This window comes from Cetorhinus maximus, chromosome 29 (genome assembly GCF_964194155.1).
Source record: "Cetorhinus maximus chromosome 29, sCetMax3.hap1.1, whole genome shotgun sequence".
Taxonomy (NCBI): Eukaryota; Metazoa; Chordata; class Chondrichthyes; order Lamniformes; family Cetorhinidae; genus Cetorhinus; species Cetorhinus maximus.
In genome coordinates, this window is record NC_135907.1 from 3,144,202 (window position 1) to 3,159,341 (window position 15,140).

The 15,140-nt window shown below is 44.6% G+C and overlaps 2 protein-coding genes across 2 annotated transcripts in view; one reads left to right on the plus strand and one right to left on the minus strand.

Moving 5' to 3' along the window:
• Positions 1 to 12,025, plus strand: part of st13 (ST13 Hsp70 interacting protein) — a 60,329-nt gene extending 48,304 nt beyond the window's left edge. Inside the window, exon 12 of the mRNA XM_078532047.1 lies at positions 11,771 to 12,025. Within this exon, the coding sequence (XP_078388173.1) occupies positions 11,771 to 11,899 (129 nt within the window). The 3' untranslated portion in view covers positions 11,900 to 12,025. The remainder of the gene's footprint in view (positions 1 to 11,770) is intronic.
• Positions 12,026 to 13,990: 1,965 nt separating this feature from the next.
• LOC144669310 (transcription factor AP-4-like) overlaps positions 13,991 to 15,140 on the minus strand; it is a 23,947-nt gene continuing 22,797 nt past the window's right edge. The window contains exon 6 of the mRNA XM_078531669.1: positions 13,991 to 15,140. This exon is cut by the window's right edge and continues 896 nt beyond it. The gene's annotated coding sequence lies outside the window, so the exon portion shown is untranslated.

Sequence of the window (15,140 nt, forward strand, 5' to 3'; positions counted from 1 at the left end):
ACAGTCAGGATCAGCACTGTGATCTATATAGTAGCTGCTCACTAATACAGTCAGGGTCAGCACTGTGATATATACAGTAGCTGCTCACTAATACAGTCAGGGTCAGCACTGTGATGTATACAGTATCTGCTCACTAATACAGTCAGGGTCAGCACTGTGATGTATACAGTAGCTGTTCACTAATACAGTCAGGGTCAGCACTGTGATGTACACAGTAGCTGCTCACACACAGTCAGGGTCAGCACTGTGATATATACAGTAGCTGCTCACTAATACAATCAGGGTCAGCACTGTGATGTATATAGTAGCTGCTCACTAATACAGTCAGGGTCAGCACTGTGATGTATACAGTAGCTGCTCACTAATACAGTCAGGGTCAGCACTGTGATGTATACAGTAGCTGCTCACTAATACAGTCAGGGTCAGCACTGTGATGTATACAGTAGCTGCTCACTAATACAGTCAGGGTCAGCACTGTGATGTATACAGTAGCTGCTCACTAATACATTCAGGGTCAGCACTGTGATGTATACAGTAGCTGCTCACTAATACTATCAGGGTCAGCACTGTGATGTATACAGTATCTGCTCACTAATACAGTCAGGGTCAGCACTGTGATGTATACAGTAGCTGCTCACTAATACAGTCAGGGTCAGCACTGTGATGTACACAGTAGCTGCTCACTAATACAGTCAGGGTCAGCACTGTGATGTATACAGTAGCTGCTCACTAATACAGTCAGGGTCAGCACTGTGATGTATACAGTAGCTGCTCACTAATACAGTCAGGGTCAGCACTGTGATGTATACAGTAGCTGCTCACTAATACAGTCAGGGTCAGCACTGTGATGTATACAGTAGCTGCTCACTAATACAGTCAGGGTCAGCACTGTGATGTATACAGTAGCTGCTCACTAATACAGTCAGGGTCAGCACTGTGATGTATACTGTAGCTGCTCACTAATACAGTCAGGGTCAGCACTGTGATGTATACAGTAGCTGCTCACTAATACAATCAGGGTCAGCACTGTGATGTATACAGTATCTGCTCACTAATACAGTCAGGGTCAGCACTGTGATGTATATAGTAGCTGCTCACTAATACATTCAGGGTCAGCACTGTGATGTATACAGTATCTGCTCACTAATACAGTCAGGGTCAGCACTGTGATGTATACAGTAGCTGCTCACACACAGTCAGGGTCAGCACTGTGATGTATACAGTAGCTGCTCACTAATACAGTCAGGGTCAGCACTGTGATGTATACAGTAGCTGCTCACTAATACAGTCAGGGTCAGCACTGTGATGTATACAGTAGCTGCTCACTAATACAGTCAGGGTCAGCACTGTGATGTACACAGTAGCTGCTCACTAATACAGTCAGGGTCAGCACTGTGATGTATATAGTAGGTGTTCACTAATACAGTCAGGGTCAGCACTGTGATGTACACAGTAGCTGCTCACTAATACAGTCAGGGTCAGCATTGTGATGTATACAGTATCTGCTCACTAATACAGTCAGGGTCAGCACTGTGATGTATACAGTAGCTGCTCACTAATACAGTCAGGGTCAGCACTGTGATGTATACAGTAGCTGCTCACTAATACAGTCAGGGTCAGCACTGTGATGTATACAGTAGCTGCTCACTAATACAGTCAGGGTCAGCACTGTGATGTAGACAGTAGCTGCTCACTAATACAGTCAGGGTCAGCACTGTGATGTATACAGTAGCTGCTCACTAATACAGTCAGGGTCAGCACTGTGATGTATACAGTAGCTGCTCACTAATACAGTCAGGGTCAGCACTGTGATGTATACAGTAGCTGCTCACTAATACAGTCAGGGTCAGCACTGTGATGTATACAGTATCTGCTCACTAATACAGTCAGGGTCAGCACTGTGATGTATACAGTAGCTGCTCACTAATACAGTCAGGGTCAGCACTGTGATGTATACAGTAGCTGCTCACTAATACAGTCAGGGTCAGCACTGTGATGTATACAGTAGCTGCTCACTAATACAGTCAGGGTCAGCACTGTGATGTATACAGTAGCTGCTCACACACAGTCAGGATCAGCACTGTGATGTATATAGTAGCTGCTCACTAATACAGTCAGGGTCAGCACTGTGATGTATACAGTATCTGCTCACTAATACAGTCAGGGTCAGCACTGTGATGTATACAGTAGCTGCTCACTAATACAGTCAGGGTCAGCACTGTGATGTACACAGTAGCTGCTCACTAATACAGTCAGGGTCAGCACTGTGAAGTATATAGTAGCTGTTCACTAATACAGTCAGGGTCAGCACTGTGATGTACACAGTAGCTGCTCACTAATACAGTCAGGGTCAGCACTGTGATGTATACAGTATCTGCTCACTAATACAGTCAGGGTCAGCACTGTGATGTATACAGTAGCTGCTCACTAATACAGTCAGGGTCAGCACTGTGATGTATACAGTAGCTGCTCACTAATACAGTCAGGGTCAGCACTGTGATGTATACAGTAGCTGCTCACTAATACAGTCAGGGTCAGCACTGTGATGTATACAGTAGCTGCTCACTAATACAGTCAGGGTCAGCACTGTGATGTATACAGTAGCTGCTCACTAATACAGTCAGGGTCAGCACTGTGATGTATACAGTAGCTGCTCACTAATACAGTCAGGGTCAGCACTGTGATGTATTTAGTAGCTGTTCACTAATACAGTCAGGGTCAGCACTGTGATGTACACAGTAGCTGCTCACTAATACAGTCAGGGTCAGCACTGTGATGTATACAGTAGCTGTTCACTAATACAGTCAGGGTCAGCACTGTGATGTATACAGTATCTGCTCACTAATACAGTCAGGGTCAGCACTGTGATGTACACAGTAGCTGCTCACTAATACAGTCAGTGTCAGCACTGTGATGTATACAGTAGCTGCTCACCAATACAGTCAGGGTCAGCACTGTGATGTATACAGTAGCTGCTCACTAATACAGTCAGGGTCAGCACTGTGATGTACACAGTAGCTGCTCACTAATACAGTCAGAGTCAGCACTGTGATGTATACAGTAGCTGCTCACTAATACAGTCAGGGTCAGCACTGTGATGTATACAGTAGCTGCTCACTAATACAGTCAGGGTCAGCACTGTGATGTATACTGTAGCTGCTCACTAATACAGTCAGTGTCAGCACTGTGATGTATACAGTAGCTGCTCACTAATACATTCAGGGTCAGCACTGTGATGTATACAGTAGCTGCTCACTAATACAATCAGGGTCAGCACTGTGATGTATACAGTATCTGCTCACTAATACAGTCAGGGTCAGCATTGTGATGTATACAGTATCTGCTCACTAATACAGTCAGGGTCAGCACTGTGATGTATACAGTAGCTGCTCACTAATACATTCAGGGTCAGCACTGTGATGTATACAGTAGCTGCTCACTAATACAGTCAGGGTCAGCACTGTGATGTATATAGTAGCTGCTCACTAATACAGTCAGGGTCAGCACTGTGATGTATACAGTAGCAGCTCACTAATACAGTCAGGGTCAGCACTGTGATGTATACAGTAGCTGTTCACTAATACAAACACAGTGCTGACCCTGACTGTATTAGTGAGCAGCTACCGTATACATCACAGTGCTGACCATGACTATTATCGAGCAACTACTGTATATAGTAGCTGCTCACTAATACAGTCAGGGTCAGCACTGTGATGTATACAGTAGCTGCTCACTAATACAGTCAGGGTCAGCACTGTGATGTATACAGTAGCTGCTCACTAATACAGTCAGGGTCAGCACTGTGATGTATACAGTAGCTGCTCACTAATACAGTCAGGGTCAGCACTGTGATGTATACAGTAGCTGCTCACTAATACAGTCAGGGTCAGCACTGTGATCTATATAGTAGCTGCTCACTAATACAGTCAGGGTCAGCACTGTGATGTATACAGTAGCTGCTCACTAATACATTCAGGGTCAGCACTGTGATGTTTACAGTAGCTGCTCACTAATACAATCAGGGTCAGCACTGTGATGTATACAGTATCTGCTCACTAATACAGTCAGGGTCAGCACTGTGATGTATACAGTAGCTGCTCACTAATACAGTCAGGGTCAGCACTGTGATGTATACAGTAGCTGCTCACTAATACATTCAGGGTCAGTACTGTGATGTATACAGTAGCTGCTCACTAATACAGTCAGGGTCAGCACTGTGATGTATACAGTAGCTGCTCACACACAGTCAGGATCAGCACTGTGATGTATATAGTAGCTGCTCACTAATACAGTCAGGGTCAGCACTGTGATGTATACATTATCTGCTCACTAATACAGTCAGGGTCAGCACTGTGATGTATACAGTAGCTGCTCACTAATACAGTCAGGGTCAGCACTGTGATGTATACAGTAGCTGCTCACTAATACAGTCAGGGTCAGCACTGTGATGTATACAGTAGATGCTCACTAATACAGTCAGGGTCAGCACTGTGATCTATATAGTAGCTGCTCACTAATACAGTCAGGGTCAGCACTGTGATGTATACAGTAGCTGCTCACTAATACATTCAGGGTCAGCACTGTGATGTATACAGTAGCTGCTCACTAATACAATCAGGGTCAGCACTGTGATGTATACAGTATCTGCTCACTAATACAGTCAGGGTCAGCACTGTGATGTATACAGTAGCTGCTCACTAATACAGTCAGGGTCAGCACTGTGATGTATACAGTAGCTGCTCACTAATACAGTCAGGGTCAGCACTGTGATGTATACAGTAGCTGCTCACTAATACAGTCAGGGTCAGCACTGTGATGTATACAGTAGCTGCTCACACACAGTCAGGATCAGCACTGTGATGTATATAGTAGCTGCTCACTAATACAGTCAGGGTCAGCACTGTGATGAATACAGTATCTGCTCACTAATACAGTCAGGGTCAGCACTGTGATGTATACAGTAGCTGCTCACTAATACAGTCAGTGTCAGCACTGTGATGTACACAGTAGCTGCTCACTAATACAGTCAGGGTCAGCACTGTGATGTATATAGTAGCTGTTCACTAATACAGTCAGGGTCAGCACTGTGATGTACACAGTAGCTGCTCACTAATACAGTCAGGGTCAGCATTGTGATGTATACAGTATCTGCTCACTAATACAGTCAGGGTCAGCACTGTGATGTATACAGTAGCTGCTCACTAATACAGTCAGGGTCAGCACTGTGATGTATACAGTAGCTGCTCACTAATACAGTCAGGGTCAGCACTGTGATGTATACAGTAGCTGCTCACTAATACAGTCAGGGTCAGCACTGTGATGTATACAGTAGCTGCTCACTAATACAATCAGGGTCAGCACTGTGATGTATACAGTAGCTGCTCACTAATACAGTCAGGGTCAGCACTGTGATGTATACAGTAGCTGCTCACTAATACAGTCAGGGTCAGCACTGTGATGTATACAGTAGCTGCTCACTAATACAGTCAGGGTCAGCACTGTGATGTACACAGTAGCTGCTCACTAATACAGTCAGAGTCAGCACTGTGATGTATACAGTAGCTGCTCACTAATACAGTCAGGGTCAGCACTGTGATGTATACAGTAGCTGCTCACTAATACAGTCAGGGTCAGCACTGTGATGTATACTGTAGCTGCTCACTAATACAGTCAGTGTCAGCACTGTGATGTATACAGTAGCTGCTCACTAATACATTCAGGGTCAGCACTGTGATGTATACAGTAGCTGCTCACTAATACAATCAGGGTCAGCACTGTGATGTATACAGTAGCTGCTCACTAATACAGTCAGGGTCAGCATTGTGATGTATACAGTGTCTGCTCACTAATACAGTCAGGGTCAGCACTGTGATGTATACAGTAGCTGCTCACTAATACAGTCAGGGTCAGCACTGTGATGTATACAGTAGCTGCTCACTAATACATTCAGGGTCAGCACTGTGATGTATACAGTAGCTGCTCACTAATACAGTCAGGGTCAGCACTGTGATGTATATAGTAGCTGCTCACTAATACAGTCAGGGTCAGCACTGTGATGTATACAGTAGCTGCTCACTAATACAGTCAGGGTCAGCACTGTGATGTATACAGTAGCTGCTCACTAATACAGTCAGGGTCAGCACTGTGATGTATACAGTAGCTGTTCACTAATACAATCACAGTGCTGACCCTGACTGTATTAGTGAGCAGCTACCGTATACATCACAGTGCTGACCATGACTATTATCGAGCAACTACTGTATATAGTAGCTGCTCACTAATACAGTCAGGGTCAGCACTGTGATGTATACAGTAGCTGCTCACTAATACAGTCAGGGTCAGCACTGTGATGTATACAGTAGCTGCTCACTAATACAGTCAGGGTCAGCACTGTGATGTATACAGTAGCTGCTCACTAATACAGTCAGGGTCAGCACTGTGATGTATACAGTAGCTGCTCACTAATACAGTCAGGGTCAGCACTGTGATCTATATAGTAGCTGCTCACTAATACAGTCAGGGTCAGCACTGTGATGTATACAGTAGCTGCTCACTAATACAGTCAGGGTCAGCACTGTGATGTATACAGTATCTGCTCACACACAGTCAGGATCAGCACTGTGATGTATATAGTAGCTGCTCACTAATACAGTCAGGGTCAGCACTGTGATGTATACAGTAGCTGCTCACTAATACAGTCAGGGTCAGCACTGTGATGTATACAGTATCTGCTCACTAATACAGTCAGGGTCAGCACTGTGATGTATACAGTAGCTGCTCACTAATACAGTCAGAGTCAGCACTGTGATGTACACAGTAGCTGCTCACTAATACAGTCAGGGTCAGCACTGTGATGTATATAGTAGCTGTTCACTAATACAGTCAGGGTCAGCACTGTGATGTACACAGTAGCTGCTCACTAATACAGTCAGGGTCAGCACTGTGATGTATACAGTAGCTGCTCACTAATACAGTCAGGGTCAGCACTGTGATGTATACAGTAGCTGCTCACTAATACAGTCAGGGTCAGCACTGTGATGTATACAGTAGCTGCTCACTAATACAGTCAGGGTCAGCACTGTGATGTATACAGTAGCTGCTCACTAATACAGTCAGGGTCAGCACTGTGATGTATACAGTAGCTGCTCACTAATACAGTCAGGGTCAGCACTGTGATGTATACAGTAGCTGCTCACTAATACAGTCAGGGTCAGCACTGTGATGTATACAGTAGCTGCTCACTAATACAGTCAGGGTCAGCACTGTGATGTACACAGTAGCTGCTCACTAATACAGTCAGGGTCAGCACTGTGATGTATACAGTATCTGCTCACTAATACAGTCAGGGTCAGCACTGTGATGTATTTAGTAGCTGTTCACTAATACAGTCAGGGTCAGCACTGTGATGTATACAGTATCTGCTCACTAATACAGTCAGGGTCAGCACTGTGATGTATACAGTAGCTGTTCACTAATACAGTCAGGGTCAGCACTGTGATGTATACAGTATCTGCTCACTAATACAGTCAGGGTCAGCACTGTGATGTACACAGTAGCTGCTCACTAATACAGTCAGGGTCAGCACTGTGATGTATACAGTAGCTGCTCACTAATACAGTCAGGGTCAGCACTGTGATGTATACCGTAGCTGCTCACTAATACAGTCAGGGTCAGCACTGTGATGTACACAGTAGCTGCTCACTAATACAGTCAGAGTCAGCACTGTGATGTATACAGTAGCTGCTCACTAATACAGTCAGGGTCAGCACTGTGATGTATACAGTAGCTGCTCACTAATACAGTCAGGGTCAGCACTGTGATGTATACTGTAGCTGCTCACTAATACAGTCAGGGTCAGCACTGTGATGTATACAGTAGCTGCTCACTAATACATTCAGGGTCAGTACTGTGATGTATACAGTAGCTGCTCACTAATACAATCAGGGTCAGCACTGTGATGTATACAGTATCTGCTCACTAATACAGTCAGGGTCAGCACTGTGATGTATACAGTAGCTGCTCACTAATACAGTCAGGGTCAGCACTGTGATGTATACAGTAGCTGCTCACTAATACAGTCAGGGTCAGCACTGTGATGTATACAGTAGCTGCTCACTAATACAGTCAGGGTCAGCACTGTGATGTATACAGTAGCTGCTCACTAATACAGTCAGGGTCAGCACTGTGATGTATACAGTAGCTGCTCACTAATACAGTCAGTGTCAGCACTGTGATGTATACAGTAGCTGCTCACTAATACAGTCAGGGTCAGCACTGTGATGTATACAGTAGCTGCTCACTAATACAGTCAGGGTCAGCACTGTGATGTATACAGTAGCTGCTCACTAATACAGTCAGGGTCAGCACTGTGATGTATACAGTAGCTGCTCACTAATACAGTCAGGGTCAGCACTGTGATGTATACAGTAGCTGCTCACTAATACAGTCAGGGTCAGCACTGTGATCTATATAGTAGCTGCTCACTAATACAGTCAGGGTCAGCACTGTGATGTATACAGTAGCTGCTCACTAATACAGTCAGGGTCAGCACTGTGATGTATACAGTATCTGCTCACACACAGTCAGGATCAGCACTGTGATGTATATAGTAGCTGCTCACTAATACAGTCAGGGTCAGCACTGTGATGTATACAGTAGCTGCTCACTAATACAGTCAGGGTCAGCACTGTGATGTATACAGTATCTGCTCACTAATACAGTCAGGGTCAGCACTGTGATGTATACAGTAGCTGCTCACTAATACAGTCAGAGTCAGCACTGTGATGTACACAGTAGCTGCTCACTAATACAGTCAGGGTCAGCACTGTGATGTATATAGTAGCTGTTCACTAATACAGTCAGGGTCAGCACTGTGATGTACACAGTAGCTGCTCACTAATACAGTCAGGGTCAGCACTGTGATGTATACAGTAGCTGCTCACTAATACAGTCAGGGTCAGCACTGTGATGTATACAGTAGCTGCTCACTAATACAGTCAGGGTCAGCACTGTGATGTATACAGTAGCTGCTCACTAATACAGTCAGGGTCAGCACTGTGATGTATACAGTAGCTGCTCACTAATACAGTCAGGGTCAGCACTGTGATGTATACAGTAGCTGCTCACTAATACAGTCAGGGTCAGCACTGTGATGTATACAGTAGCTGCTCACTAATACAGTCAGGGTCAGCACTGTGATGTATACAGTAGCTGCTCACTAATACAGTCAGGGTCAGCACTGTGATGTACACAGTAGCTGCTCACTAATACAGTCAGGGTCAGCACTGTGATGTATACAGTAGCTGCTCACTAATACAGTCAGGGTCAGCACTGTGATGTATTTAGTAGCTGTTCACTAATACAGTCAGGGTCAGCACTGTGATGTATACAGTATCTGCTCACTAATACAGTCAGGGTCAGCACTGTGATGTATACAGTAGCTGTTCACTAATACAGTCAGGGTCAGCACTGTGATGTATACAGTATCTGCTCACTAATACAGTCAGGGTCAGCACTGTGATGTACACAGTAGCTGCTCACTAATACAGTCAGGGTCAGCACTGTGATGTATACAGTAGCTGCTCACTAATACAGTCAGGGTCAGCACTGTGATGTATACAGTAGCTGCTCACTAATACAGTCAGGGTCAGCACTGTGATGTACACAGTAGCTGCTCACTAATACAGTCAGAGTCAGCACTGTGATGTATACAGTAGCTGCTCACTAATACAGTCAGGGTCAGCACTGTGATGTATACAGTAGCTGCTCACTAATACAGTCAGGGTCAGCACTGTGATGTATACTGTAGCTGCTCACTAATACAGTCAGGGTCAGCACTGTGATGTATACAGTAGCTGCTCACTAATACATTCAGGGTCAGTACTGTGATGTATACAGTAGCTGCTCACTAATACAATCAGGGTCAGCACTGTGATGTATACAGTATCTGCTCACTAATACAGTCAGGGTCAGCACTGTGATGTATACAGTAGCTGCTCACTAATACAGTCAGGGTCAGCACTGTGATGTATACAGTAGCTGCTCACTAATACAGTCAGGGTCAGCACTGTGATGTATACAGTAGCTGCTCACTAATACAGTCAGGGTCAGCACTGTGATGTATACAGTAGCTGCTCACTAATACAGTCAGGGTCAGCACTGTGATGTATACAGTAGCTGCTCACTAATACAGTCAGTGTCAGCACTGTGATGTATACAGTAGCTGCTCACTAATACAGTCAGGGTCAGCACTGTGATGTATACAGTAGCTGCTCACTAATACAGTCAGGGTCAGCACTGTGATGTATACAGTAGCTGCTCACTAATACAGTCAGGGTCAGCACTGTGATGTATACAGTAGCTGCTCACTAATACAGTCAGGGTCAGCACTGTGATGTACACAGTAGCTGCTCACTAATACAGTCAGGGTCAGCACTGTGATGTATACAGTAGCTGCTCATTAATACAATCACAGTGCTGACCCTGACTGTATTAGTGAGCAGCTACCGTATACATCACAGTGCTGACCCTGACTGTATTAGTGAGCAGCTACCGTATACATCACAGTGCTGACCATGACTGTATTAGTGAGCAGCTACCGTATACATCACAGTGCTGACCATGACTATTATCGAGCAACTACTGTATATAGTAGCTGCTCACTAATACAGTCAGGGTCAGCACTGTGATGTATACAGTAGCTGCTCACTAATACAGTCAGGGTCAGCACTGTGATGTATACAGTAGCTGCTCACTAATACAGTCAGGGTCAGCACTGTGATGTATACAGTAGCTGCTCACTAATACAGTCAGGGTCAGCACTGTGATGTATACAGTAGCTGCTCACTAACACAGTCAGGGTCAGCAGTGTAATGTATGCAGTAGCTGCTCATTAATGCAGTCAGGGTCAGTACTGTGTGTATACAGTAGCTGCTCACTAATGCAGTCTGCTCAGAACTGTGTATACAATAGCTCCTCTCAAATACAGTGAGGGTCAGACTGTGGTGTATACAGTTGCCCACTAATATAGGCAGAGTCAGCACTGTGATGTATAGAGTAGCTGCTCACTGATGCTCTGTCTGGAACCTGCTACAGAGCAGCAGTGTGTGTGTTATGTGGTGTTGTTTTGTCTTCTCAGCATAGTCATGAAGTACTTGTTCTCTGTTTCCCCCGCCTCCCAAATGCTTGTCAGTAAGGGACGTTTAGGATCCTGTCAAATGACTTGTACCATCTCCGGTTGGTTTGTTACAGGCCAAGGAGCAGCACTTGGTTGGGAAACGGGAATGTTTTCACTGCCCCTAACCTTCCTGTTTTGAAGGTGGTGATTCATACTAGACTACGCCTCCACATGAAGTTGCTTACTCTTTACATCCTCGTGTAGCCATTTTCATATGACTTTGTTCAGAGTGTGTTCGTTGTGATTTGGTGGGGGGTAGGGGGAGTTGTTGGCGAGGAGAATTGAATCAACACCGGTGTTAGTGTGTGCGCTAACCCCTGTGTAGTGATCTGGAGTGGGAGTTAGAAATTCCAGGTTTGCTGTTACTCTGAGGCCACTTCTGATTCCCTCTACCACTTCACCTGAGATCTGTTAACTTACCACAGGTAAGGGACCTTGTTCAGTACTAACACAGTGTGCTGCCACCCTTTCAGCTTTAGGGAAGCCGGAAGGGTTAACCAGAAAATTTTGACACAGTCGGCCTTAAACATCATCTATGTGCCTTCGACATTTCTTTCGTCTTTAAACATTATTTTGCAATGCTTCTCTCTGCAGGATCCTGAAATAATGGCAGCATTTCAAGATGTGGCCCAGAACCCAGCGAACATCTCAAAATACCAGAACAACCCGAAGGTGATGAACTTCGTGGGAAAACTGTCATCTAAATTTGGAGCCAAGCCTTAAAGAGGCAGATCACCGAATGTTCCAAATGAAATCCTAATTAAACTTCCTCTCCACCACCCCATGCACTATCCTGTATCTATACCTCCCAATGTTCAGAGTAGCCTGCTATATTTTTGAGTCTTTTTTTCTTAAAAAAAAAAAAATTTTTGATTTGATTTTTTTTTTTGAAATTAAACAGTAAAAATCGTTGCTCATGCACAGAAACACTCATGCTGCTTGATGTCTGCAGTAACCCAGGTCTGGAAACAGGTTGTGTCACTGACACTCCAAAAGACAGGGAAGCCTGAATCTTCACTAACAAACTCTGGGGGCATTTGATTCCTTTACTATTTTAGCAAACCAACTAACGCTAAAGTAAATGGTTTAAAATGGTAGAGCGGGGGAATTTAATGCAAACACGTTAACTGGTTGTAAAAAGAAAAACGCAGAAGAAATAAAATCTGTGCGCACATGCGTTGTGTGTGCGTCCAGACCTTGACATGTTTCTAATCTATCATTGGCGTAAACAAGCGGTTTCCTATTATGGCCTAGTCGAAAAGGCAGCAGCCATATTCTTTGCACCCATTTTAGATTTAAAACGTGATTGACCCTTGATGCTGTAGCAGAAAAGTGACTTAGCTAATCTCTAAGGACACACCTTTGGGTGCTGTCGAACTGTATCGATGAGAATCTATGGTAAGGTGCTCCTGGGGAAAGGTGGCACTCCCCATAGGAATCCTGGTATTAAGTTGGGGAGGGCACTTTGTCACCCATCCTACCTAATACTAGACAGCTGAGTCTTTGGTTATGAGCAGCTCATTCCCTGATGGACAGTGTTAAAACCTTAGGCTATACTACCCACTGGGGGGTTGGGGAGAGGTATAAATATATAAACTTTTACATTGGTGTTGTTGGCAGCTCCTTGTTCAGAGTTAAGTATCCTTCCCTGCTCTCCAAAATAGAATGATCTGTGGTTTCAAATATCAACATTTATTCAAGAAACCTCTCCTGCCATCTGAACTAGCAGTTTCTGGAGTCTGCGGGGCAGAGTTTTAAGCCTGTTATCGCTTGGGCTGAGGAGAGTTTTAACAACTGAAGTATGTCTTTGGGTTGGTTCCGAAATTGTTCTCTGTCACTTGTCTGTGCACCACCCCCCCACCCCCCCTTTGAACAGCATGTGTTAAATTTCGGCAGAATGGGGGGAAGCAAATGCAGTGAACTTCTAGTCTTAGATTGTCTGACATCCTGTAAGCTTTCTTTCCTACTTTGATGAGAAAGAAAGCAGGAAATCGAATGCCCAGAAGTATTCCTCTCCAAAAGAGGCCAAAAAAAACCCTTTCAGCTTCTTTAAAAGTTAGATGCTGCAATGGGAGAGCTGGGTAAGTGGGAGATCAAGCGATTCCTTAAATTCTGCTCACAGTGGCTACCAACACAGTTGGACAGGCCTGGTTGAGTGATTCCCAAAACTTCTGTGCCCATACGTTGTTGAATACATCCCCAGGAGGACGACAGCTAGAACAGTTGAAAATTATTAGGGCAACAAACCACCCTGGTCTCTTGCTCATTTCCCACTGCTCAGCTGGAGGGATGTTAGCAACAGCTTGGAAGAAACTTTCATAACCACTTTAGTAGCATGCACACGATGGGCTGAATGGCCTCCTCCGGTGCTGTAATGACTCAATGACCAGATAATAGGCACTGAAACCAGGATTAAGAAGCAGGGACTTAATTCTTTCATCAAGAAACTGAGGCCGTGCGACCTCTCAAGCCTGCTTCTCCATTACTGGATTCCCTTGGTGTTCAAAAATTCATCACTTCTCTCTCTCTCTCTCTCCCTGGATGTTTCTCATTCACTGGGCTGTACTTGGTCAGCAATACCATATTACTGGACCAGCGATAAGCCCAGACCCAATCTGGTTCCCCATCCAGGGTTCTCCACACCCCCCCCCCCCCACCCCCAACACACACTGGCAGGAGAGGCAGCCGGCGGGAAACTGCCATTCTTGGCACCAGTTGCAGCCCACCTATAAATCCACCCTCATGCTCTGGGCCAACTTAGCAGAATAGCACAAAAAACCAGAGATTAGTTCATCAATGAAGTGTTTTTTTAAAAAAAAGATGCAAACCACCAGTTTATAGATCTAATCGAATTTTCAAAACAAGTCACACAAGTCAAGTCTTGTGTACAATGCATTAAGCGACAACTCTCAAAAAGGCATACTGCAGTTTGCAGTGCGAGATATTTAAGAAAATAAACAAATAACCTTTAGAAACTCAAATGTAAGTGCTCTAAAAAGATTTTATACAACCCTCCCATACAATGCACAGATAGCAGTACCGCTCTTAAGACCTGGCTGTATCAGCAATGTGCTAAGACTGGCCTAGGCCCAAGACCGTTCTGCCCGACGCTACACCGACAACAATTTAATTGTGTGGTTTGTAAACACCACTCAAATCTGCATCCAAAAAAACTGACATATTTTTCTTTACCATCCCATTAGCATTTTTTTTTTAAAAAGTGTATATGTAAAAAGGCATCACCTACAATAAAACCTTACATCACACCCTGTAGTGACTTGCACTTTGCATTCTGTACACCATGCAGCAGTTAAGTCATCCCAAGTAGTTGCTTGAAAAAAAAATATGGTCTACATGAAAGCAGGGTCCACCCAAACTGTTCCCAAATTGGCTGCAATCTTTTAAGTGATATTCATAACAACTTAATCTCATACTCCCCCCTTTTCAGTCCACCTGTAGAGCATCCTAGAAGGTACAGTCACTTCCTCTCATGTCAGATCTTTTGCCAATAACACAAGATTTTATAACGCCGCCCCCCCCCCCAAATGTTTTGTGTAATAATGGTCTTTGTAAACATCCCTACCTTTAGCCAGAAGAACAGTATCCACTTCCTAACTGATGGTTAAGATGTGACATGAGGGAAGTTCTAACAATCACACAGCTCCACAAAAGCATTGCTTGGTGTGGCACCAGCCCAGAAGACCCAAGTTTCCATCCTTGGACTGAGCAGAGTTGCTCTGAGGTATCCATTGTGCTGTTAAAAGTGGATCTCCTGGGATAGGCAGGGAATAAAATAATCCAAGTGCGAACTTTGGACAAGGTCAGCAGATGAGGCATGACGCTCCCCACAGTCAAATTGCCCGCCAATGCTCATGAAGGCACGTATATAGAGATCAGCTTCTTGGGGCAAGGAGGACAAACATGGGGCACACAGCTGACACTGGACAAACAGTACCTCAGAAAA